The sequence below is a fragment of the Dermacentor andersoni genome, chromosome 6 (genome assembly GCF_023375885.2).
Source record: "Dermacentor andersoni chromosome 6, qqDerAnde1_hic_scaffold, whole genome shotgun sequence".
Lineage (NCBI taxonomy): Eukaryota > Metazoa > Arthropoda > Arachnida > Ixodida > Ixodidae > Dermacentor > Dermacentor andersoni.
Genome location: NC_092819.1, coordinates 19,204,243 through 19,231,114, shown reverse-complemented (window position 1 = coordinate 19,231,114; position 26,872 = coordinate 19,204,243). Strand labels below are relative to the sequence as shown.

At 46.0% G+C, this 26,872-nt stretch overlaps 2 protein-coding genes across 2 annotated transcripts in view; both read right to left on the bottom strand.

Moving 5' to 3' along the window:
• Positions 1–6,995, bottom strand: part of LOC126521308 (PAX3- and PAX7-binding protein 1) — a 41,802-nt gene extending 34,807 nt beyond the window's left edge. Inside the window, exons 1-4 of the mRNA XM_050169970.3 lie at positions 6,729–6,995; positions 1,795–1,988; positions 946–1,051; positions 79–187 (exon numbers count right to left, since the gene is read on the bottom strand). Of these exons, the coding sequence (XP_050025927.1) occupies positions 79–187; positions 946–1,051; positions 1,795–1,988; positions 6,729–6,924 (605 nt within the window). The 5' untranslated portion in view covers positions 6,925–6,995. The remainder of the gene's footprint in view (positions 1–78; positions 188–945; positions 1,052–1,794; positions 1,989–6,728) is intronic.
• Positions 6,996–15,475: 8,480 nt separating this feature from the next.
• Positions 15,476–21,730, bottom strand: LOC129382248 (uncharacterized). The gene is made up of 2 exons (XM_055065907.2): positions 20,498–21,730; positions 15,476–19,295 (listed from the first exon to the last, which is right to left on the bottom strand). The coding sequence occupies exons 1-2, from the start codon at positions 20,568–20,570 to the stop codon at positions 18,931–18,933; spliced, it is 438 nt and encodes a 145-aa protein (XP_054921882.1). The 5' UTR covers positions 20,571–21,730; the 3' UTR covers positions 15,476–18,930.
• Positions 21,731–26,872: the final 5,142 nt, after the last annotated feature.

The window sequence follows — 26,872 nt, the reverse complement described above, 5'->3', positions numbered from 1 at the left end:
TGCAAATGTGACACTAGCAATGTGAGCTCTGATAATCCACACGAGGCTTCTTTAAATTATGGCATGGCGTTAGCTCACCGTCCTTTTTGGTCCTCCTGCTCCAGGGGAATAAAGTCACCCATCTCGCGCGCCATTTGTCTTCGCTTTTTCAAAGCATAGATAGTAGCCGCATCGGGAATCACACCACCTGCCATCAAGAATAGCAACAACATACTTTTATCCACAATCTGCAAGCATGATCAACACAATGCACGATCAGGCGTCAGTGAAGAATGACTAATGCACTTTCCATCACAGACTTGACAAATGCCTCGTCAAGCTATTTAGTATAACTTAGCAGAATTGACTATTGCAACTAGTTTGCTAAAGTCAACTAAGCCATTTTGCTTGCATTTAGCATGCCACGTAAGTTCCTGGCAAACTCATTTTCATGTATCTTCATCTTCCACGAACACTGTGGTCATACCATTTCTTATGAAAAACAGCTAATTTAATGCTGCAGTTCTATGGCAACTGGTTTATTCCTAATGGACAGCGGCGTTAGGCAACAATTATGAGAGAACAACATGGACACATTTAAGACAATTAGATAAATAGTAAAAGTTGCCTCATGGTGTTCCAATAATCACCAATACCATGAAAGTTGAACACCAACTTATCAATCTCAGCTTTGAGTAATGGTGGCTCGGATCAATTTCATTAGACATGTTCAGTAACAGGGGCTTTAGACAACACTTTAGTAAAGTGTGATACACCACAAACCATGCAAGTTAATCTACATATACAACTATCCCACACAAATGCAAAATGTACAGGCAGTAGACAATTTTTAACACAATGATTTTTTTCAGAGCACCTTTTCATCGGTAGCACACGCATTACATACACCATAAGTGAAAGAGGACGAAGGTATCAAGGAAAGTATGATACAGAAGGAAGCCCTACTTTGGATCACATTTCTGAGACGCCGATACTGAGGTCCCTCTCCTTCCTCCTCTTCCTCACTCTCAGATCCCTTGATTTCTTCAGAGTTGAGGATCTTGAATGTGTTCTAAATCACAGCAAGCAAAGAATATTGAAAAGTGCAGTGAATTACATAATTATAATAAGTGTTTGTAAAGAATGCATGATTCTTCTCAACTGTACATGTACTGTCCATGAGACACAAAATTTTGGGGGGAGAATGAGATTCAGTTGCTACAGTACCTGCTTATTTAGTGACATGTCTTATGCACCTGTTCAGGGTATACATGTTGGTAGTGGGTAGCAGTAAATCATTTACATCACAGAAGCAGTTAAGTCAGACACTATTCTTGACAAATGTTAAAGTTATGCAACAGCAACTTACATTTGTCAGGATTGACAGACAGACATAAATAAGTATAAGCAAATGTGTGTCCGAAACTTCTAGAATACTTTCAAGTAAAAAATGGACATGAATGGAAGCTTTGAATCAGACACAAGGCCGTGACGACCACATGTGCACTGCGACTTGGAGCATTTTTCTTAAACAATAACCAACCAAATATGAGAAAACACCTTGAAATGCTTGACATCACACCGACATTCTTGTTCTGATGTTTCGTTTCAAAGAATGCTTTACCAGTGTAATCTTATTTAGCGTTGTTCTTTAACATTACTTTAAATAATTAAAGTTGAAGTTGTGGGCTACCACAGCTGCTCTCGGCAAACAGTTTACATTATGAAGCCACAAAACAAGAACAGTTTTATAAGACAAATTAAACCCTTCGGATTGGTGGTCCGAGCTATGGTCATAATTTCTGACAAGCTTACCTTAATCTTAATTTCAAGCTCATCACTAAAAGGCCGCGCAGAGGGCTTTTCAGGAAGCGCAGAAGGTAGTGGCTCAGGCTCTGGCTTGACTTCCACCTTCGTTGCCTCGCGAAGCTTCTTCTTGCGGTCACGTTCCAGCTGTTTGGCCAGACGTCGGCTGTATGTCGACTTCCGCACTTTGAACACCTCCGTCTCTGCAACAACAAATAATACTATCTTCTAAACTTATGCTGAATAATAGCAAAAACCTAATACATCTGCCCTCTAAAGTGAACGAAGTCAAGCCTACTTGTAAACAGTCCCAGTTACAACAACTGCTATTACGAACAAAGGCAGCATGAATATCAAAATTTGAATCCATGCAATGTTAGCACATCTCATAAGGTGACTTGGTTGGGACAAATACCAGCCTGCATCACTTACCTGGAAGAGGCATTATACTATTCTCCACTTATTTCATCAATTCCATGTAGATTTCACTTGATGACTAATTAGCACACTGTGTATAGAATGTTCCAACAGTGTTCTCTAGCAGCATCCCCATAGAAGGGATAAAAATTTTTTTCAACTGCACACTTTATTGTTATTAGAAGTTTCAGGTTTTACCTCATTTCTATCACTTTACATCATAGGTCAGCAGTGTAGGAGAATAGTCACTCACACTCACTCTCCATAGTTTTTCCAGGCCCCGCACTCACTCACGTTCACGCTCACCTCCACTCACACTCACTGGCACGCACCTCAAACTCACACTCACTGGCACTCACGCCTTTTAAATGAGTGCGAGCGAATGTGAGTGCACTCTTGAGTTAGTGTGCTACCCTTTGCCAATCACAATACGTGTATATTCAGACCGAAGCTTCCAGTTTAGCACCTATTACATCTGGAGTGCGAGAAGGCAGCGTTTTGGACCAAGTTTTATTTTTAATATAAATAAACGATTTGTCGTCACGATTTCATGGTAACAGCCGTCTATTTGCTGACGACTGTTTTTTGTACCGCGAAATTAATTCTAATGATGATCACCATAAACAAAATTTTACCTTTTCTTGGTGTCAGGAGTGGCAGATGACACTAAATTCCCAAAGACAAGTAATGCTAACAGTAAGTAGAAAGAAACAGATATCTGATTTTACCTACATTATTAATGACACACCTCTCACTTGTGTATTTCAGAGTAAATATTTAGGTGTCACTTTAACACGCGCTCTCCAATGGGAAACCCATGTTGACAACATAACCTCAAGTGGAAATCAATGTATATGCTGAGCACCAAAGCGACTCATCTTTCTGAGAAAACACCTTCGTTTTGAGTGAGCAGATACAAGTCTGCTGGCCTACAAAATGCTTGTTCGATAAGTGTAGGAGTACGCATGTAATGTTTGATTTACGTACACAAAAGAATTCATAAGAGGGGATGCAGAGGAAGGCAATAAGGTTCATTTATAATAAATACAAGGTAACGGATTCATCGACTGAATTAATAAAAAGAGCTGGTTTATTAACGCTGCCAAATAGGGCAAAGCTAGCACAACTAAAGTTTTTGTTTCAATTTATTCATGGTGACAAAACAATTGACACATCCGTACGAAATTCTTTGAATCGTTCTAGGTCAACAGGTCACAAGCGCTCTAGAACACCTAATGAATACACCTTTAACTCAAATTCCTTTAAATATTCATATTTCCTTAAAACAATCAGGGAATGGAATGAACTTGGTTGTTCCAGTGCTAACACTTTATATTTAAATAACTTCATGACTTCGAGCGGCTGCCAACTTCAACAGCGTTTGCTCGAAGCTTGCCCCTCGTTGATCATCGAGGAGGGAACGGCACGTAGATGAGACAACGTAAAACAAACTGGTTTAGTACATCGCTACAGGTGAGCAAACATCAAGCAACAGAGCACCGTAGAGTATGCCAGCCATAGGTCAGCAGTGTGGAAGAATACTCACTCACACTCACTCACCTTTATTTTTCCAGGCCCCGCACTCACTCACGTTCATGCTCACCTCCACTCACACTCACAAGCGCCCACTGGCGCTTGCACTCACCTCCACTCACACTCACGTTCATTCATTCACTGGCGCTCACCTCCACTCACACGTACTGGCACTCACTCGAACTCATCTCCACTCACGCTCATTGGCACTCACTCACACTCGCACTCACACCTTTGAAATGAGTGCAAGTGAGTGTGAGTGAGTGCACTCATGAGTGAGTGCGCCGACCTATGCTTTACATACTGTGGGGATTCAGCATTTGATGCCGCAAGCATGGAAAAACATGGTCAAAGACAAAGGACAATGCCTTGCTGCCTCCTTGAGGTTGTGTCCGTAAATTCACAATTTTTCACAATCAAGCGCTAAATGAAGGCAGTGTAAAGTCTTAACAGAAATCATATCTTCTACCAGGACTAAGCAATGCTGTGCTATCTTCTCCTCCTCTTTCCTCCTCTGTCTTCCGTTTCAGCATGACAGGAAAGTTCAAAATAACGATCAAGTTAGCGTCACGGTAATATGAATTATGTGTACACAGAAGTGGCATGCATTGGTAGTAGGGGTGTGCAAATAGTGATTCTTGAGACTGAATCAAATACGAATTGAATAGTGCCAGAAGCAAATCGAATAATTTTCGAATCGTTTTTTTGAATAATGAATAGCCTTTATCACAACTGATATAATATGATGTGCACATCCCAATATTCTTAAAGTTAGCAAGTTTCTTTCATTACATAGTACGTTATGAAGTGGTGTTTATTAAAAAGCACAAATTGAGAATTAGGAGCATACAAGTAGTTTATTCGCATGCATAGGGCTCTTCGGAGAGTGTGAATGATTGCTGCACAGCCTGTAAAATATGGCTACCTAAGTGATGTAGCCTGCTCCACTACACAAGCTCCCATGTTTTATGTCTATACTATATATGCCCATGAGCATGGAGTTTCTCACTATATTACCTTGAGCGAAATCTGGCGCTGCTGTGCTGTGGTATGCGTGGGAATGCCGGTATATTGTGACTTCGGATTGGCATCGTTCTCGGAGAGCCAGGCAAGCACCGTTCCGTCTGTCACAATGATTAATTTACTACTAAAACAGCATGTAAAAAGCTGTTTAGCTTTATTGTTACACAAAAATATGTTTTGTTCAACTATGAGATTTTGTTGTTGCATGTACAATTATATGAAATGTAAAAAGTATCAGCGGGCCGCTAAAGTAGGAGGATAGACGACAAGATTCGTGCTCGCTCTGGAAATGTTTGTCGTCTGTTCTTGCTTTTCTTCGCTTCGTTATGCATTGTAGAATAGTAAACTTCACTGGCAGATGTAATATGCGTGAATGGAAACATGTTATGAAAATGTTACTTTAGAAATGCGTTATTTGTGTAGCCATATCCACGTTTTACACGAAGCCCCTTACAACACCAGCCAACACAAGCCTCGCAGACACATATACCGTCATTCTCACGACGGCACAGCGTCCCTTAGGAAACTCCCATAGACGGTGGCGCCAGAGTTTCCTCTAGGTGCTATAGTGAAAAACTCTATGCCCATGGGGGTGAAAATTGACTACGTTTTTGCTTCAATTTTATGTTTATTTGGGTGCAGATGACATCTAGAAATATGCAAAAAGTATTCGTAAAATATTCGCATTTACGTATTGTGTATAGTGTCTATTTGATTCGAAGACCAAATCGAATAGGACACTACTTGATTCGTTATTCGAAAGTTTTGAATATTTACACACCTTTAATTACACCTGAAAAGAATACATTTATAACGTCTTTTCTTATAACAGATTTTAAAAAATAAACATACCAACATATAACGGATTCAGCCTGTTTAGGTGGAAACTTTAAAAAGCTGACATTACTTGCATGAAAAATTGAAATGTTCAGGTGAGTAATTAAAAAGATTCACTAATTTTAATTGTTCACTTTAGGATACATCTTCAAAAATTGTGAAACTGAAGTCGAGCTGTGGTTTCAGCAAGTTTCTTTTCCTACATAGTACATTATGAAGCGTTGTTTATTAAAATCACAAATGGAGCATTAGGAGCAAACAAGTAGTTTCTTCGCATGAATCGGGTTCTTCAGAGAGTGCGAATGATTGCTGTACAGCCTGTGAAGTATTTTAGCAGAGAAGAAATTTGGGCGTGTTGGTGGGATACATTCAGACTGGGATACATAGCGCAACAAAATATGACACTCGTTCTGTGACACTCGTTAGCGCTCGTCCTGTGTTCTGCTTGTCCCTGTGTCATATTTTGTTGTGCTATGTATCCCAGTCTGACTGTAAAGTATGGCTACGTAAGTGATGTACCCTGTTCCCTACAAAAGCTCTGATGTTTTACGTCTACGAGGGTTAAAATTGATTAAGCTTTTGCTTCAATTTTATGCTTATTTGGACGCAGACGACGTCTAGATACATGCGAAAAGTATTAGATAAATATTCGCATTTATGGATAGTATATATTCAATTCGAACACCGAATCGAATAGGACACTATTCGATGCGTTATTCGAAAGTTTCGCACATTCGCACAGGCCTAATTGATATGCATGTAATTCAGCAATGCATTGTAGTCATTTAAGAAGTGCGTCAAACGAAACGTCGCACAAATGGCGCAAACATCGAAAGCAATATGCTGCCGAAATATTCGTTGTCAGCGATGTCATCCTGGCAGCCTACAGCACGTATCATTAAATACGGTTGGCCTAAAGACGGTTAAGTTGCAGAGATAACAATGACAAATAGAGAGGAAAAGGAGTCGTTTCTGCGTACGTAAACTGTCATTGCCTTCGCTATTCCTTTCGGTAGTCTAAACGAAATTTTTGTCTTAAAAGCTGGATGTGATCAGGTGAAGATAGCTCAATATTTTCGTTTCTTGCGGCTCCAAATATTTGTTTCTTTGCCCTTTGTGAATATCTTACTTACCCTCTTCGTCGTCATCACCGAAACTAAGTAGCGACGCCGGCGCCTTCGATTCCTCTGCCTCTACCGCCGCCGCTGGCGTCTCCACTCGAGGCGGCGACTTTTCCTCCTCAACATTTGTCACCTCTGCTTCGTCTTCGGTGTCACTGTGATGCAGTCTCTGCCGAAATTTTCTGTTAGGTTTCCTAAAGAGAGACATCGCTGAAACGTCGCTTGTGCGACTTGCCGCCGCTTGCGAACACGCAATTGTTGCCTCAACAAATGATGATGATAGCTTTATGAAAAACAAAACCCAAACTCAATTGCACCACACCAAAGTGAACTTCTTTATACGTTTGACGCATCAAATGAAGGGCTGAGATTAAGGTGATTCAGCATCGGTCTGCAAAACAGATATTTGTGACGTTCATATGCGATGCATTCTTTCATGCAGGTCCAGACATGTCCAGCATATGTCCAGCGTCCAAGCATCAGGTCCCAGGCAACGTTTGTCCCAGGCAATTCGCCTGAAATAGAGAAAATTTATAAGCTCAGTGCAGGTGAAAATGAATGTGCTGGCGCTACATAGGCTACATACCCACCAAGGGATGGCGGAGAGAAGAACGCAAAGCTAGTAATCATAAGCCGTCTTTATAACTGGCCAAAATAGCGCATCCTTCCTCTATGCAAGACATTTCTTTCTCGCCTCGATATGTGCTCCGCGGTGGGGAAGGGGACATCGAGGCACCCTAAATTGACGTAGAGTTACTGTATATGCTACCAAAGGTAGCATATACAGTAACAGCATGTACCTTTGGTAGCATATATATACAATAACTCTAAACTGACGCCTTTCTCTATGACTGACGTTAGCTGCAGCGCCCCCACCAATCACAAATCTCCATATATGTTCTGCTAAAAACTTCGCTTTGCTTCTCATCGTAACTGGCCGAAATAGCGCCACTTTCCTCTATGCAAGCTCTTTCTTTCTCACTATAATTGACGTAAGACGCAGCGCCCGCACCAATCACACCCCTCCCCCTTTATTCTTTTCTTTTTCTAGAGAGAGAGTGAGTGAAAGCTAAAAGGGGGAGGGGTTGAGGACCACGAGTGTCCGGTATTGACCATTTACGGCCTTACACAGCTGGCCGGCGTGCGTTTAAGCATAGCAAATACATGGCGAGCCGGTCGAAAATTCCATGTGAACCCAGAAAATCCATTTCCCAATACAGGGCAAGAATTCACGGTTTACTATACTAAAATGGGGATAGCAAGCAGTATGAGTGAGTCATATTCACTCATACTCGCCACGGAGCTCCGCAGCGGACGTCTCACCCAGCCTGGCACCAAGCTTCCAGTGGAAGGCACCGCATCTGCAGCTGCAATGCCGACTACACATACCTAGTACGTTGCTCTACCTCAGCCACAAGACCTTGGCAAGTTCACTGGCCTCGATGGTGTTGACGTTGAAGAATGGTTGAAGATGTATGAGCGCATCAGCAAGGTGAGCAGGTGGGATCCGACCATAATGCTGGCCAATGTCGTGCTCTACCTCGACGGAACACTGCGAATGTGGTTTTACACACACGAGGAAGAGCTAACCAGCTGGGACTTGTTCAAAGAAAAGCTGTCCAACGTTTTTGGCAATCCAACCAGTCGACAACTAGCTGCCAAGCAACAACTCGCCACGCGTGCTCAAACTGCTACCGAGACGTATGTCTCCTACATTCAGAATTTCCTAGCCCACCATCATAAAATCGACACGTCCATGCTAGAAGGGGACAAGGTTGGGCACATTATCAAAGGCATCGCGGACAACGTATTCAACCTTCTGGTCTTTAGAAACTTGTCGACTGTCGATGCCATCATGAAGGAATGCTGCCGCTTCGAGCAGGCAAAGAGTCACCGTATATACAATCAGTTTACATGGCTTCCAAATACTGCAGCGACCTCTTCCTGAACCGACCCCACCGACCAATCTAGATCTCCACCACCAAGCGAAAATGTGACCCGAATTGTACTCCACGAACTCGAAGCGGCATTTCCTGCCTCACCTCAACAGACGTCGTGGAACAACACCGCTGAGACAATTTCGCTCATCCAGTCCGTGGTTCGCCAGGAAATAGCTAATATGGGTCTTCCCAGCACCTGCTCCTTGAGTTGCCCTGACACCCGCCCTGCTCCTATGCCTTGGTCCTATCGCAGTCCACCTCACGGTGTCAGTTATTCCTACACTACCAGGAATCCATCGGATTGGCGTACACCTGACGACAAGATCTGTTTCTGCTGTGGCCAAATCGTTCACGTTTTCCATCACTGCTGGAGCCGCTGGCTGTCCCCTCCTCGAAACTCCTTCCGGAATTCAAGTTCGCCCCGAAGTTCCTTACCCCGTCGCTTCTACAACACTTCCGACGCCACTACCTCGACTCGCCGCTATGCTCGCTCGCCCTCGCCTTATTGTCGCCAGCCATATCCGCTCAGCTTTACCGCTCGCCGTCGCCGACCTACCCAGGACTGTCCCAGCAGGAGAGCTAGGCAATGTGGCACCTCAAGGTGGTGCTGCAATGTCGGATTCACCGCAAAATCCTCCTTTGAGGCTCTTTACGAGAAATAACCTCCTTAATTGATGTCCAAGTTGATGGCACCTCCATCACAGCCCTCATAGATACCGGAGCACACATATTGATTATGAACAGCCGCCTACGCCGCCATTTAGAGAAAATTGTTATGCCTGCCATTACTCGGTTCGTACGAGTCGCCGACGGTAGCACGGTGACCGTGTTTAGAATGTGTACTGCACATGTGAGCATTTCCGGCCGCCATAATGTCGTCCTTTTCACTGTGCTTGACCAATGCCCCCATGACCTCATCCTAGGCCTAGACTTCCTCTCCGCCCATTCAGCGCTCATCGATTGTTCCTCAAGTACTGTGCATCTTGACCTGCCTCTACTGAATGTTCCTCCAACACCACACGAAATTAGCCTAAGATTGACTGATTTTGTTCACGCTCCACCACAGATCTTGACAGACGTCGAAATGTCGCCTTCTGCGCCAGTTCCCGATGGTGATTACATCTCCGCTCCCACAAATGCCATCGTTCTCACCCACAGCGTTACTGTCCCGCATACAATACTGAGGGTCACGGACAATCGCATGTACCTCCCTGTCGTGAATTTCGGGCTCGCTAAGCGAATTCTGCCTAAAGATACCACCCTAGCTACAATTACTGCTTTAGAAGTTAGTTGCATTGAGACTTTTGCTGTCGACATTTCCTGTGAGCCTTTCCGGTCTGCCAAATGTACTGACGACATTAGGAAAATGATTGCCCCGAATCTCACTCCTGCGGAGACTAAACAGCTGTGCAGCCTATTACTTTCCTACAAGGATATATTCGACCTGAACAACTGTCCCCTAGGCCAGACGTCACTTGTCAGACATCGTATACATACAGGCAATAATCCACCCATCCATCGGATACCCTACCGAGTTTCAGCTTCAGAGCGTCACGTCATCAAAACAAAAGTAGACAAGATGCTAGCGAAAGATATCATAGAGTCATCTTCAAGTCCCTGGGCGTCCCCTGTCGTGCTGGTCAAAAAGAAGGACGGCTCATGGAGATTTTGCGTCAACTATCGCCACCTCAACCGCATCACGAAGAAGGACGTCTACCCACTACCTCGTATCGATGATGCCCTCGATTGCCTATATGGTGCGCAGTATTTTTCGTCCATCGACCTACGGTCCGGATATTGGCAAATCGCTGTCGATGATCTAGATCGTGAAAAGGCCGCCTTTATAACGCCTGATGGTCTTTACCACTTCAAAGTTATGCCTTTTGGGCTATGCAACGCTCTGGCTACCATTGAGCGTATGATGGACTCATTACTCCAAGGATTCAAGCGGTCGACTTGTCTCTGCTAGCTAGATGATGTTATTGTGTTCTCACCCTCATTCAGCACACACATTGAGCGTCTTTCAGCTGTACTTGCCGTTTTTCGCAAGGCTGGTCTACAGCTCAACTCCAAGAAATGTAACTTCGGCCATCGTGAGATTACTGTTCTTGGACATGTCGTCAATGTAACTGGCATCCGACCTGACCCAGAGAAAATTAGCGCCATGAAAGAGTTCCCTGTTCCATGGTCCGCAACAGATGTCCGAAGTTTCATGGGCCTTTGCTCTTACTTCCGCCGCTTTGTTAAAAATTTTGCCACCATAGCAAACCCTCTCACAGATCTCCTGAAGAAAAGTGTGCAGTTCTCATGGGGATCCTCTCAGGCCACTGCCTTTTCTTGCCTTACCACCATGCTCACCACACCACCAATTCTAGGACACTTCGCTAATTCAGCCTCTGCAGAGGTGCACACCGATGCCAGTGACCACGGAATCGGTGCCGTCTTGGCACAAGTTCAACACAGCCATGAACGTGTCATCGTGTACGCTAGCTGTCTTTTGTCACCTGCGGAGCAGAACTACTCTATTACCGAGCGCGAATGTTTGGCTGTTGTTATGAGGACAGTGGCGAAATTTCGTCCGTATTTATACAGCAGGCCCTTTTCTATTGTAACGGAACATCATGCCCTCTGTTGGCTTTCATCCTTAAAATATCTCACAGGGAGGCTTGGACGATGGGCTTTGTGGCTACAAGAGTATTCCTATTCGGTGGTGTATAGGTCTGGTCGCCTACACAAGGACGCAGACTGTTTGTCCCGTTACCCTGTACACATGCCCGCCAATGCCGACAAGTACGCTTCTGTAAGTGTTCTTTCCATTTCCCAGCTTTTGGACATGGCCAACGAGCAACGCTATAACACTACTTTGAGGACCCTCATTGACCGAATGGAATTCGCTCCTACTGATCCATCGTTACGGTGGTTCGTTCTCAATGATGGGATATTGTACCGACGCAGTTTTCGTCCTGACGGTCCTCCGCTTCATCCTGACACCTCCGCTCAACCGTGCTTCAGGAGCTTCATGACACCCCAACTGCCTGACACCTTGGCTTTGGTCGCACTTACGACCATATGCACTGCCACTTCTACTGGCCTTGCACGTGCCGTACGGTGCTATGTAGCTGCTTGCAAGCCCTGTCAACATCGCAAAAAGTCAGCAACGCTTCCTGCTGGGTACTTAAAGCCGATTGACATTCCACCTGAGCCGTTCTTTCGCTTGGGTTTGGATCTCCTTGGCCCTTTCCCCTGAGTCTAGCTCCGGCAACAGGTGGATCGCTGTCGCTACTGATTACGCGACGCGCTATGCCATCACTCGGGCACTTCCCACAAGCTGCACAACCGACGTTGCAGATTTCCTACTCCGGGATATCATTTTAGTACATGGCGCCCTGCAACAGCTCCTTACTGACTGCGGCCGCACTTTCCTCTCCCAAGTCATCGCCGATATCCTACGCTCATGTTCTACCAAGCACAAACTGGCCACCTCCTATCATCCCCAGAGAGAGAGAGAGAGAATAAACATTTTTATTCGGTGAATGAAGCTTTGGAGAGGCGTCCTCATACCAGAATGCCTTGAGCTCGGGCCGCGACCTGGGCCCTCGCAATCAGCCGTTGCTGATCCTCGAGGTCGGAGCTGGCCAAGGCTCTCTCCCAAAGCTCGTTAGTGGGGTAAGGGTTCGGAGGATTTAATGGTGCCGCTCTGCAACCCCCTACTATGTGCCTGAGGGACCCGGGCTCTGCGCAGAAGTGGCATTGCGGAGAGAATTGTGTAGGGTCTATGAGGTGATTTCTGGTTGGGTGGGGGAATGTATTAACCTGTAGAGCTCGGAGGAATCGCTCCTGCTCTCTAGGTAGGGATTTGTGTGGTGGTGCATATGTTCTGCGGGTTAGCTTGTAGTGTTGTGTGATGTCTTGGTAAGAGACTAGAGGGTGCATGCGCTCGGGTTCAGATTCCTCGGCGCCGGCTCGGTGGGTCAGATCTCGAGCCACGTGGTTGGCGACCTCGTTGCCAGGAATGCCTTGATGAGCTGGCGCCCAGATGATCATGACTGATCTCGTTGGCGGCTTTTGACTGATGATCCAGAGTGTAGTGGTATGAATTCTGCCGCTAGCAAAGTTGCGGCACGCCTGTTGGGAGTCGGTCACTATGACTTCAACCTCTGTTTGGGAGAGCGCGAGGGCTATAGCCGCTTCCTCGGCTTGGAGGGGATTGTTCCGTGTGAGCGAAATGCTGCTCCGATGTTCTGTGTTGACTACGGTGGCTGTTGTGGCTGCGCGTCTGGAGTAAGAAGCCGCGTCCGTGTAGGCTGTAGAGGGTAAAGTCCCGTATCGCTTGTGTATGGCCAGGGCGCGGGCCTCCCTTCGCTCTGCGTGGTGCACTGGGTGCATATTGCGAGGTAGAGGACGTACAGTGATGTTTCTCTGGATGGCATGGGGTAAGCTCACAGTCTGAGGCGGCAGATGGCTCAGAGGGGCAGAGTGCCCCAGGCGTAAGAGAATGGACCTCCTTACTTCCGTAACCGCCAGCCTTGTTCGCTGACTGGATAAATGTGCCTCGATCAGCTCCTCGGCCGTGTTGTGCACACCTAGTCGTAGTAGGCGTTCTGTGGACGTACTGATTGGCAGGCCCATCGCCTGCTTATATGCCTTTCTGATCATTGTGTTGATTTTCTTCAGTTCCGTCTCGTTGAGTAGTGCGTATGGAATAGCGTAAGTTATTCGAGACACGACGAAGGCTTGGACATCCCCAGACCAATGGCCTTACTGAGCTACTTAATAGGACTATTACTGACATGCTATCAAAATATGTTTCACCCGACCACAAGGATTAGGATGTGGTGCTGCCCTACGTCACATTCGCCTATAATTCATCACGCCACGATAATGCTGGGTATTTCCCCTTTTACTTACTCTTCAGTCGTGACCCAGTATTACCATTGGACGCGTCCCTCCCTTTGATACATGATTCGAGGACCGAGTATGCCAGCGACGCCATCGCCCACACTGACCATACGCGCCAGCTTGCCCGTACTCATCTGTTGGCATCGCAGGAATCTCAACGACATGCTTAGAATCGCCGCCATCATGACACATATTTTTTACCAGGCTCTCTAGTGCTACTTTGGTCCCCTTGCTGCCGAGTGGGGCTCTCTGAGAAACTTCTTCCATGCTACAAAGGCCCTTACCGTGTTCTACATCAAGTGACCAATATCACTTACGAGATAATCCTCGAGACCTCCGTCATGCCACCCGGTTCCACATCACCTGACGTCGTATATGTCTCTAGGCTTAAGCTGTACTATGCCCTTACCGACGGCCCCGTCTGAAGCACTGGGATGGTGCTTTTTCTGCCGGGGGTCGTGTTATGGTGGAAAAGAGGACAAAGTTGTCGATGGTAAAGATGACAAAGTGGCAACAACCTCTCGAGATTCTCGGCTGCTGTTTATATATGCCTTGTAAATACATCTTGTAAATAGTTTTATACCCGTGACAATATATATACACATACACGTGCAGCCATCCGCTCTCAAAGATATATATGCGTAGGATGCCTATGGCGGTTAGTGTGATGTGGAATGTATATGTTCAGCAATGTAAATGTGCTCATGTTTCTACTCGTATTCCTCATGCATATACAAATAAATAATGCATACTACATCAGCATAACCCCCTCACAAATCATTACCATGCATAACACATTCGACACCATGCCGACCACCATATAATGCAAAGCATATCTTGGACAGTTCCTATTCTAGGAGGTTCTGCTTAGAGTTCAAGTGACTTGTGAACAATGGCCAAAATGGTGTTTGCAGAGTCATGGCAGAGCGATTGAGTCCCACAAGCAAGGCCGTGGCTGTTTTCACCATTATGTTCATTTGATTGATCAATGTAATTTAACATCCCGAGGCAAAAGGAATTGTGAGAGACGCTATAGTGGAGGGCTCCGGGTGTATTTTTATACAAAATCAAGAAGGGGGCTGACAGATGGAGCAGCACATCATCATCATCAGCCTGGTTACGCCCACTGCAGGGCAAAGGCCTCTCCCATACTTCTCCAACTGCCCCGGTCATGTACTAATTGTGGCCATGTTGACCCTCCAAACTTCCTAATCTCATCTGCCCACCTAACTTTCTGTCGCCCCCTGCTACGCTTCCCTTCCCTCGGAATCCAGTCCGTAACCCTTAATGACCATCGGTTATCTTCCCTCCTCGGCACACTGTGGTATAAAGGTTACAAACAGGGATAAGGTGCCTCAGAAAGGCTGGTGAATGTTTTGATAGGAGGACCTATCTTTGTCAAAGGTGGCCTTGTCATCCTCAACAGGTTAGTTTTAACAGGTTAGCCGAGTGACGTCACATGCAGTCGGTGGCGGCTGGCTGTAAACTCTCCCACTCTTGTCCCCTCGTCTTACAAAGAACCCGAGATAGATCTCCTATCAAAACATTGGTCAGCCTTTCCGAGGCACCTTGTCCCTGTTTATAACCTTTATACCACAATATGATTATAAGGTATACCGTAGTGGGAGACTATAGATTAATTTTCACCACCTGGCGTTTTTAATGTGCACCTATTGCACGGTACATGAGCATTTTTGCATTCTGCCCCCATCGAAATGCTGTCGATGCGGCCAGGATCAAACATGCAACCTCAGGCTCAGCAGTGCAACGTCGTTGCCACTGAGCTGCCACAGTGAGCAATTTTTTTATGGCTTTGGAAATCAATATTTACAAAGCACAAGTCAAGTCTTTCAACAAGCCTGCTTCCCACCGCATGAAAGATCATACAGTACACCAAGAGAACTGCAAAACAAGGCAAAGTAAGAAAGGAGTGACTTTTATTATCACTTTCAAAATAAACTGCACTTATAGCATGTTTATTTACATCAAAATGGGTAGAAGAAAACAACCCTATTCTTTAAAGTGTATGTAATCACCACACCAAAAGGAACAAAAGAGTACTAAATACAGACCTTCATCAAATGAACACATTTGACAAGTATTTAATCAACTGGTATTGAAACACTGAACTACAGCAGTCACATAAGCACATAAGAGAAGACAGTCACTCAGACTTCATCAGATTAAAAGTAACTCACATAGTGCTAAGCAACTTCATGACATCCTTTTTGCACCTTCAAAATTAAAAACACCGTTCATACAACAAAGAAAGGCTTGAACCTAGCAGTGAAGGAAGCAAAAGCAGAGTGCTAAGCACCACAGGGAAAAGAAGTGCACCAACAGCACATCAAAGATTCAAGTAAAGAAAATAGTTTAGTGCCACACAGGAAGCTTTTTAAATAAGTGGCCACACAATCTGAAGTAGGGCGGTTTCAGTGATACTTCTGCTACTTATGACGCACTGATAATGTACAGTTCTGTGAACTGCACGCTGTTGGCTTATCTGTACACCTATTTACAATAGCGGGTTTAAGTCGGGAAAATAACACGTGCTATCACTTGAAGCTTCATCACAAAAGCATGACGAGCAATACAATGTTATGCTTCACTCTCAAAAACTTATCTCGCCTAAAAGTGAACATTTTCTAGTGAAGCACAGGGTGTCTTAAGTACTGAAGAAACACTACATTTGCCTAAGCTGGGTACAGTCACAAGACAATACAGACCACGCAATCAAATGCGTGAAAACTGACTTGACAAAAACTAAGCTGCACACATTGCTATGCACTCGTCATAAGTAGAGCGACAAAAAAAAAATATTACTTAAAAGTACTTTTTGCCATCATAAGAGTATGTCGATGTTTATCTCCATTCAAAATAATTCACACAAATGAGGCACGGGCTTGAGTTTTGGTGCACATACAGGTAACCTTTGGCAGGTGAATGTCCTTGCCTCTAAGTGCATCATGTCACAATGCACTCTGTCCCACACTGTGCCAAGTGGACGGCATTAACATGCTGGGCAAGGCAGCCCATTCACACTCACAAAGCTTGGCTTCTCATAGCAGCTCAAAGCCTACTACATTGCTCAGGATTGCAGGGGTGTCGAGTGTTAAAGAAACATAACATCATAGATAAGTGCAGCAGCACACTGTAGACTGCTAAAGAAAAAATGCAATGACACTACACTCTGGTTACGAAACCTGACATAAAAGCATTTTGATCCTAACGTCTAACTTTGTGACCTGAGGACAGCCGCTACAAAGCGCTTGTTTTTTATGCCTGTTAGAGCCATCAAGCATACCCGGCTCGCAAGCTAAAGAGTTTTGGAAGTGAAGTTTGTTAAAGAAGGGGACACCATACCTCTATACAACATCGCCAAGTTGGCAAGCACTACTCCACAAAATGGAACATTACATGCTCAGCTTAAGACAAAACTTAGGCAGTAATTTCCAAACAGGGTCTAGTAATAATAAACTCGCAAAGGTGGTGGCACAGCTCTGCAGCATCGAGCTGGGGCAGACCAGCATGAATGCTAGCACAACTCACCCAAGTACAGGTCAAGCATGTTCTGCCCCTTCGGCATTTGACTCCTGTATGGAGCAGCGTTTTCTCAAGGCAGAGACAATCTACAGCAGGCCACTGGCTTCAGCATGTAGGCTCTACCATGACCACAATTACCACTTCATCATAAAAGGTTATCTGCATACATAGAAACAACAGGGCCCTTTGCTCAAACTGTATTGCTAACCTTTTAATTCGATACGCAACTAGTACCAAAGTTTTCTTAGGATGCTATTCCATGCTAAGAGACATGTTATAAAGTTTAAAGGGGGCCCTGAACCGCCCCTCGGGCTTATTGAAATAACATAGTCCACAGGTAGAATACGCTGCTGTGATAATCTCAGCGATGTTTTGCTGTTGTACACGGTGCGTAGAGCTCACAAGCAGAGTGCAAAGTCACCTTTCTCTCAAACACTCTCTTGTCAAACAGAAGGCTGCTCCTCACTCTCTTCTGGATGCTTTATTTCGTAATAAAGTGGATTCCCATGTGCGGCTGCCAGTGGTAGCTGCGGTCGGCTATGCAGTGAAGATACCGCGGCCGCCGTGGGGCACCGTCACAAGTCCACTGGCTAAGTGCACTTCAGCTCGCTGATGACAACCGCATTTGGCTTACATGCAACACGTCATAGGCACCAAAATCGGAAGTCGTGTGCGCCTATGTTAACATCCAAAATGTAATTTGAACTGCATGCCACGGTGACATTTTGAAGGCGGAGCGTTGTCGCCGCAGCCTTCACAGTTCAAGGAATTGATGGAACGGAAGCACAGCAGAGGCCACATTTGAGTGCCAATAACTCCGCCTCTGCTGAACACATTGAAGTACTTTTTGCGGCAAAGTATTTCTGAAATAGCCCATTTTCACTTCAAATGCCTTTCTCCACTTCGATAAGAAGTGGTTCAGGGCCCCTTTAAAACCACCAGGTCACAGAGTGGTTTATGTCAAATGAATTACATTAAGTTACCTACCAAATGGAAACTTTGTTGGCCAAAGGTCACGGACATGTAGGTCACAGACTACAAGCAAAGACAAGACACTGAAAAACAAGGGCGCATGTTTTAGTTGCCAGTGTCGCCTGTGCAGGTGAAATTTGAATAAAATTAAAGCTATTTTTGTGATTAAACATGCAGATAACAGCATGGTCAGCAGTACTAGAAAAAGAATTGTGCTTGCTAGCAGCTGCTCTTTCTAATATGAAGCCCGAAAAGCTTAGCTTAGAGCTTACCCTATAGGAAATTATTGCACATGTAGTAAGGTAGAAGCAGGGGCAGCCAGCATATGCATCTGGATTGTATTATCTGATCACTCTGATGCACTATTTGAAGCTGCCTAGACTACAGCTTGAACCTGGCTTACACATTTCATGTGCACTCTTGTGTGTAGGAAACGAAACACAGGTGGCAGGAAGTTGGTCACCAGATGCTGACATTGGCCAATCCATGTCTACAACACATCACAGAATCCACCCTTTATACATCAGTCTAAAATTCAATCTAGTGCGGAAACCAAAGCCATGCCTTAATGGTGCAGTGAACCGAATGCTATTTGCTGATTTGATACTGCTGACCTGGCTACAGCAATACCAGGGCTACAACAGTACCATGCTTTCATTACAGTAAAACAAGAACCATCCCATGTCTGCACTATTAAAGTAGGCACCAGCTTTATGACCTAACAGATATGATGTATTAGGATGGCATGCTGATTAACAGCCACCAACATTGCACTTGATGAAAGGTGCAGCTAAATAATTTTTCATTACTGACGCACTAGATTGTATTGTAGATCCATGAGGCATTGAATAAATGCTGTTCTAAAGCGTGTGATAGTTGCGCTCAGTACGTGCTTTGTAAAACTTGAATCCCACATAGCAGATGGCGAGACATCCCAAGGTGAGAATGATACCACCCAGGAAGCTCAACGTGTCAAAGTGCCTCTCAGGAGGAGGCATGGCAGTCGGTGACATGGTTGTTGTAGGTTGCACTGTAGTGCCGTTTGTGACTGGCACTGTAGTAGGCAATGGTGTTGTGGTCGTGGTATTGCGAGTTGTTGGTGCCGTTGTAGTGGGTAAAGCAGTTGTCACACTAGCTGGTGTTGATGATGGCTGTGGTGGCACTGGTGCAGGTGTTGGTGCCGAAGCAGTTGTCTCATTTGACATTGTCGTTGTTGCTGGTAAAGCTGAACGTGGAAAAGAATAAACAGCTCACTTTTAAAGCAGCCTAGAACAGCAACGGGAAGAATATAGGTATGTCGAGAAATGCTACTATATTATACGACTCTGTGCCTTGGACAAGCTGGGTTCAACCACGTGTTTCTGGTAAAAATGGCCTAGGACGAGTTCTGCTCATTGACAGTACTTTTAATTTTGTAGCAATGCTATGGACAAGGCTAGTTTCATCTCAGAGCTCTGTCGTGCTTTTGTTAGATGGACCCATGGAGTAGTGCAAGCGGAAGCGAATTTATTCTTTTTGAGGCAGTAAAGCATGTTGGCAACTGGTGCTGATAAAAATAACTTGGCTGTTTTGAGTGAGAATTCGAGGTAACGGCATGTCACAGAAGGGTTTAAATAATATGCTGCTCATAAAATATCTGCAACTTGAACAGTACTCAGGCCATAAGTATGGATTGTCAGCAAAGCACACTACATGGGCAGCTAACAATGTTTTTTACCATTTCACTTTTTAACCGCGAACATTTTGGAATAAATCCGCACGTGGTTCGATTTAATTTTTGGTGCCTTCCAAATAGTTTGCATTTAATAATGAATGCTCAACTGTTAATGCTCAACTAAAATTTTGCCCTTTCGGCGAAAAGCCTTACACAGGCGTGGTTCTCTCAGATGCGAGTGCTAAATACAGCGCTTTATGCCAGTGACTAAAGCTTAAAATAATGAGACACTGCGCGCTGATTCAGTAAGCACCTAAAGGAAAATCTGGCCACATCACCTAAATCGCAAGCTTTTTGTCGAAAGGTTCACGAGAGGCTGTCGGTTTCGATCACTATAAATTTAAACTGCGCTTTTAGCACATGCAATGTGATCCTCCTATCAATGGCAGATGGCGCATTAAATACGACATGCAAAACTAGTGCTTTCATCGGCGGCAGCAACACCTGATCGCATGAGCGGGGGCGTCTCGCCTCGCGAAACCGGCGACTATCGCTCCACCAGCTGAAAGGCGTTTACGCTGCAGTCATACAACGTAATCCCTGGCTATCGGGCGGTCATTACCTGACGCCGGTAGGAAATATTTCGCCTGTCACGAGAGTTTCTTGGCCACATTAGAAAATGCCACTGTTTGATACATGAGCGTTGCTCAAAAAGAAGCAAGGCTGAAGAGAAAGAGATAACGTTCAGATGCGACCTATGACGTATTACTTACTGGCAACGTCGTTCTGGCAATGTGCGACAGCCCATAGCCCGCACAGCAGCAATCCGGAAATTAGCAGCTTCATTTTGCGTGGCACTTGATGTGTGAGGATGAAGTTCTGGTTACTTAACAAGTCCAGCTAAACGTGGCAGGCGCAAGAACGCAAGAACTGGTGGCAAAGTAAAACGTCTTGCGGATCTCATACGCCACTATGCGAGTTGACGTGCGGAGAGACGGAGAGAATACACTACAAGTTAGCTGCGCACAATGGCGCTGCATTACTGTGGCGCTCTAAGCAGCACTGATGTAAGAGTAACAAGGACATTACACTGATGGGAGAATTGTTATGGTGTCATATTTTTCAGCGCTAAATGCCGGACTAGTACGGTCGGTCTACATGTTTGTTTACCTGCACACTTTCTCATCCGTTCACTCGCGCTGCAAAATATAGACCCAGCGCTTTTTCATATTTGTCCCAGAAGTGGTTTAAACCTAATACCCAGCTCAAATTGAGGGATAAAAAGACGCTGACTACATGGGATCAAACACAATTCGAAGTTTCACACTCAGAACCATCGCTTAAGAATCTTCCTCCTCTCCTTGGCATATGCTTTGTATCCCGATGAAGAGCTAGACCGCCGAAATGGTTTTGTCGAAATCACAGGCCTGCAAAGCCTTTTTTTTTTTTTTTTTACAGCGAAGTTGTACATGGCTAGGGTTCCGTACATTTTTGTTCTTCATGAACAAAAAACTATCATCATCAATGGCTCGTACCCCCTTGAGCATTCAGAGTCTAGTCTATGGTCTAGTCCACGACCTACTGTATACCCTTATTATGGTGGTCGGTCGTGGTCTAGTCAGCAAGCGAAAAATATGGCTCATAAAACGACCACCCAGCGGCCTACGTGCATCGATTTGACATTATCAAAGAATGCGATTGCAGTTCGGAGTGAAATAATGACCACCGATCAAGACAATAAATGAGTATGCGTACCTTTCGTTACGATGATCACCCATCAAGACAATAAGCGAGTTCGTACTTTTGTTCAAAGGTATGCATCACCTCGTGTACTAAACAGCTTCGCTGGTCTACCATCTTTACTAAGTGGAATGGGCTCATGTTTTCTTTTTTTTTTCTGGTTTCTGACACCTTAATTTCATCATCAGCACATATTTATTCACGCATGTCCACTGCACCTCCCAGTGACCTTGCGCCAGCTGACTTACGCAGAGCGTGAGTAGCTATATATATGTCATAGCATAACTTAAATGATATTGCGCGACAAAAAACGACACGGACGTGAGAGAAGACGACACACCAAGCGCAAACTTTCAACTAAGTTTATATATTGTGCCACTGCGTCGATTATATACATTGGAGGCAGTGTAGACCGCGCATGCGCTTACAAGAAAATGAAGTGCGAATTCATGTAACATAGTTAGGAGTCATGTGATGCCGCGTCCAAGAAACTGAATTCTTTTTCTGTGAGAGCCAGAGACGGGAAGCTAACACACTTATCACCCAATTTCGCGATCATCTGCGCTCTGCGTGCTGCCACAAGAAACAATCGTGCATTGATCCTCAAGAGGTTGGCATCCATGATCGCGACAGTGGATCGCCAAGAAACCACCAGAGCCGTTTTTTACATTGTCGCTATGTTCGCGGAGCCGATCATTGAGGCAACGCCTTCCCACATGAAAGCGGGAGGTTGTACACCACCCGGTGGACACACTCGACAAACTTTTTGCGGTGATGCTTTCTGCACTTATCGGAAGGGACGGCATTTGGATCCGTCAGCCTGCAAAGCCTGCTGAGCTTGTTGGGAGCAGAAAAAACAACTCTTACATTCGCCCTTTGGGCCATCTTTTTCAAGTTATGGGATATCCCGTGCATGTATGGTATGACACTGACTGTAGGGCGTATGCCGGGAGGGGCATCGGCAACTGACTTCTGCGCGCTGGATCGCGCTTCTCTTAAAATGCGTTCCGCGACAGACACTAGCACCACCCTAGGATATCCAGCCAAGGACAAACGTAGGGTTTGCCTTTCAAAGCTTACGTCCACTACATGACAGCAAAACTTGCTAAGGGCATTCTTGAAGCACAAACTGATAATGGCCCGCTTAACAAGCTTAGAAATTGTGCGGACGTATACGGCAGAAGTGGCTTATTGGCTCGCGGCTCATACGACCAACACGTGTGGCTGCCCTGAAAGCTCAGGCGAAGATCAAGGAAACGAAGAGACCTATCTATCGGCATCTCATGAGTAGTTTGAAGGGGGACTAAGCACTTCTGAAACGTTTCTAACGCTTTCTTAGCTTCCAGAATGAAGGCATAGAGAGATGCACGGCCGGCGTGCACGGCCGACGCCGTCCACCTTAGTTAACGCGCAGCAAAAGTTAGCGGAGTCGTCCAAGAGCGACAGCAATTAGAGTCAGCCCAGCGGCGCGAGCATTCATTTACATTTTTGGTGCCTAAACCCGGGAGTACTTCGCCTGCTGACATCGAAAGCGCCGTGGAACGACTACAGAAGAAGCAGGCCGCCCTGCGACAAGCAATTGAGAAAAACATCGCAGCGGCCAGCGACCTACTGCAATCGCCGACCATCCAAGTCGGTGAGCTTGAGGAACACCTCGACCTTATCCTTGAACAAGCAGATGAGTTGAAATCTGTTAACGAGAGCATCGAAAAGAAGATAGATCTTCAGCAAGACCATAATGACAATATTCCCCTGGCTTCAGAGCAGTTACCGGGTATCTTACCTTGCGTGCACGGTGTTCTCAAGAGGGTACGCGCGTCACCAGGAAGGTCCAATTTAGAAAGGTCTTCTTGGGACTTCAGAAGCTTCAGTAGGTCAGTAATGGCCTTGCTTTTAATGTTGTTTTCAATTGCCCATAGATGCAGGGAATCTCGAAAACGTATTTGCGGAGTTCCCACATCAGAACCCTATGAAGCTATAGGACTGGACTCACGAAGTGGAAAGCCATCCGCACCAAATCTCAATCGCCCGGAGTAATCGCGGTCACAGAACGTGGCGTCTTCTGAAAGTGTGTCATATTCTGACGACTCGGGTTCCTGAACAATTTCGTTCACGTTAACACAAGGTACGGATTCCAACCGTTTGCACAAGGACTGCGAAACAACAGATGGACTGGTCGGAGATCACTCCTGCCCGGTGCACGCAGAATGGAGAAGTTGAAGGGATTTTTTCGTCTCCCGTGCCGCTTTCTCTTCAGCAAATCTCTTGCGAGCTTTCTGCATACTTTACGCGCACTGAGTAGCAGTTCCCAGCGACATATGCGACCGCAAGCAATCACGTACAGCAGCACCTCCTTGCATATATGCGACTAAAAGAAAGGCGCTCACGCGAACTACTGCGCATATGTGGCCTGTAGACCATACCGACAACACATGGTATAGTATATAAGTCCAGGTACGCTTCAGCTTACCTTCACTGCGGGGCCAACCCGGCCAGGAGCCCAGGAGAAAGAAACAACAGCCTTGACCACCTTGAGCAGCCGTAGTGACAACTGAAAATGGCGCCTCTGCACTCACAATAAACGCGCGAAACGCTCGCCTTCGCGCCTTTTTCGCAGGCCAAGTTTCATCCTAGACTCCAGTGCTCGCATGGTGCTCGCTTTTCTCCTGGCGGAACGATTTCATCTCCCACGGGTGTACGTTTTCGCCGCTTCCCTTCAAGGTCGCGCCCGCGCTTAGCTCGCGCTGCGCGCGAAACGTCTCTTGTTTCCGACGGCGCCTCTTCGGATGACTGGAAATTATTGTGTTGTTAACTGTCACAACATCAATGTAAACACGAAAGGGTTAATGCCACCAGTGAAATTCTGCCGATGCACACTTCCAAAAATATTGCCGGAAAGAACCCGCACGATAAAAAGAAATAATCTCCAGCAAAAAAAAAAAAAAAAAAATCAGGGTATGCTAAGCTTCAGAAAAGATTGCGCTGGTAGCATAATGGGTATGCTTGCGGCGCGTTTTCTGCATATTTAGAGAGGATCGAAATATTTATGAAGTTTCGAAATGTGTGGCTGCTGTTATTTGAAAAGCGTCGTGAATGGACGTCAACTATACAGTGGCGCAGTTGATCTCTGGTCACATCGATGCCTGGCGAGCGTGATGGCTCGAAAAGGATATGCTTGATAACGCGCGAGCACTGTAAGCACAGAAATCTTTCTGTGGCTCTGCAAGTAATAATAATGAGGCGGTCACATGTGCATGCACGTACCTTTTACGATCACGCGGTGCTTTATAATTAGAACCAGTCCACTAACCTGCCTCCGTGGGTACCTGCATGCTCGCCACCAGAAGAAGAAAATCCCATGGGCGGGTAGAATTAGATCGAATTAGGTTTATATTATGCTGCATGTTTGAAGACTCGTTGATATTTCGCCGACAAACGTTGATGCCTCTATTGAACAAAGTTAGCTGTGGCTATAGCTTGAATGAACTCGAGGTCGGTTCTACGTTGGTATTTGCAAGAGCAGAAATGCTCAGCAAGGGAGCAGTTCGTCACTCGAATCCGAACAAAGTCCTGCTCAGGACATTGGCGAAATGTCCAGCACGAATGACCTAAGGATGTCCGCAGGAGGATAAGAAGTGGATGTTAAAATTAGTCCGATAATGATATCCACTGGATGTCCCCAGGACTCTAGGACTTGGACGTCGCGATCTTATCCGGACGTCCGAGGGAGTTTCAATGCCCATTGGGGAGTAGGAGGTGCTGGCGATGGCTGACCCAATGTGCCTCTAGCAGCTCGCCTAGTGTGTTGTGTCCCTAAGTTAAGGAGACGGCGTGTGGAAGTATAATTCGGGAGGCCATGGGCCAGCTTCGTCGCTTTGCGAATCATTGCGTCTCTGCGAAGTTGTTGCGCTTGGGCCAACCGCAGAAATGGGAGATGGTATGTAAGGCGGCTGATCACGCATGCCTCCACCAAGCGCAGCAGGTCCTCTTCTCTAAGGCCCGAGCGCCTGTTGGAGACCCTCCGGATCATGGCCAGAATTTGCTCAATCTGTCTGGATAGAAGGGAAACAGTGTAGTTTGACCTGCCATCCGCTTGGACGTGTAGGCCGAGGATACGAGCACGATTAACCTGTGGTATCGGTGTGCCATCCACGTGCACAGTGATAGGGGGAGTATAGGAACGGCTCCGGGGGCGAATGATTATGAGCTCCGACTTTTCCGGAGCACATTTTAAGCTGCATTTTCTCGCGTACTCGGAAACTGTATCGACTGCTTGCTGCAGTCGGTCCTGGATGGCTCCGTCGGAACCCCGTGTCGACCAGACAGTAATGTCGTCCACATAAATAGCGTGGGCGACATCAGGGATCTGGTCGAGTAGCCGGGGGAGCCCTGCGAGCGCAATATTGAATAGAGTAGGGGAAAGAACTGAGCCCTGGGGTGTCCCACGTCCTACAAGGCGAATCGTACCGGATCGATGCGGTCCCATTCCTACGGTGGCTGTGCGATCTCGAAGAAATGCGCGGATATAGTTGTACATACGAATTCCACAGTGTGAATGTGCAACATTGCGAAGGATGAGGTCATGTTCAACATTATCGAATGCCCCTTTTAGGTCTAAGGCGACGAGTGCTCTCGTTTGGGCGGACGACGGAGGTCATGACTTCCTCCCGCAATTGCAAAAGCACATCTTTGGCAGACAGCTGAGCCCGATATCCGAATTGAGAGTTAGAAAAGAATGATTTTTCTTCGAGGAAGGGCTGCAGACGCCGCAAGAGTACATGCTCCATGAGCTTACCAATGCAGGATGTTAGGGAGATGGGTCGTAAGTTTTCAACCTTAACAGGCTTGCCCGGTTTGGGGATCAGTGTGATGTCGGCATGTCGCCATGCTTGGGGAAGCATGCCCTTGCGCCAGCAATCATTGAAGATATGGGTGAGGTGGTTAATATCCGCATCACGGAGGTTACGAAGGGTGGCGAATCGGATGTGGTCGGCTCCCGGTGCCGTGTTGCGGCGTAGCTCTTGTAGGACTGCCCGCACCTCGTCAGATGTGATGTCTGCATCGAGCAATTCGTTCGCCTCGCCTACATAAGGATAGTCAGGGTATTGAGGCAGCGGGCCTGTGGGTATGAAATGCTTCTCTAGCTCTCTGAGGAGTGTCGAGACATCGTCCCTGTACTCGTGCATTAGGATATGTGCAGCTGTTGAAATGTTTTTTCCCATTGTTGTGGTGGGATCTGTGAGTGAGCGAAGAATCGACCACGTTTTTGCTGTGCTCAATGTGCCTGAGAGGCGATCGCAAAATCCTCGCCAGTTATTCCTCGTAAGGATCTCTGCATACTCCCGAGATTCCCGTGTAATTTGATCTATACGTTTCCCAAGTTTTCGGTTGAGGCGTTCTCGTTTCCA

Bases quoted from the DNA above. Each gene is read 5' to 3' on its own strand.
- LOC129382248 (XM_055065907.2), bottom strand. From the start codon at position 20,570: ATGAAGCTGCTAATTTCCGGATTGCTGCTGTGCGGGCTATGGGCTGTC. The intron at 19,296-20,497 runs GTAAGTAATACG...TTCCACGTTCAG, and splicing joins TTGCCAGAACGACGTTGCCA to CTTTACCAGCAACAACGACA.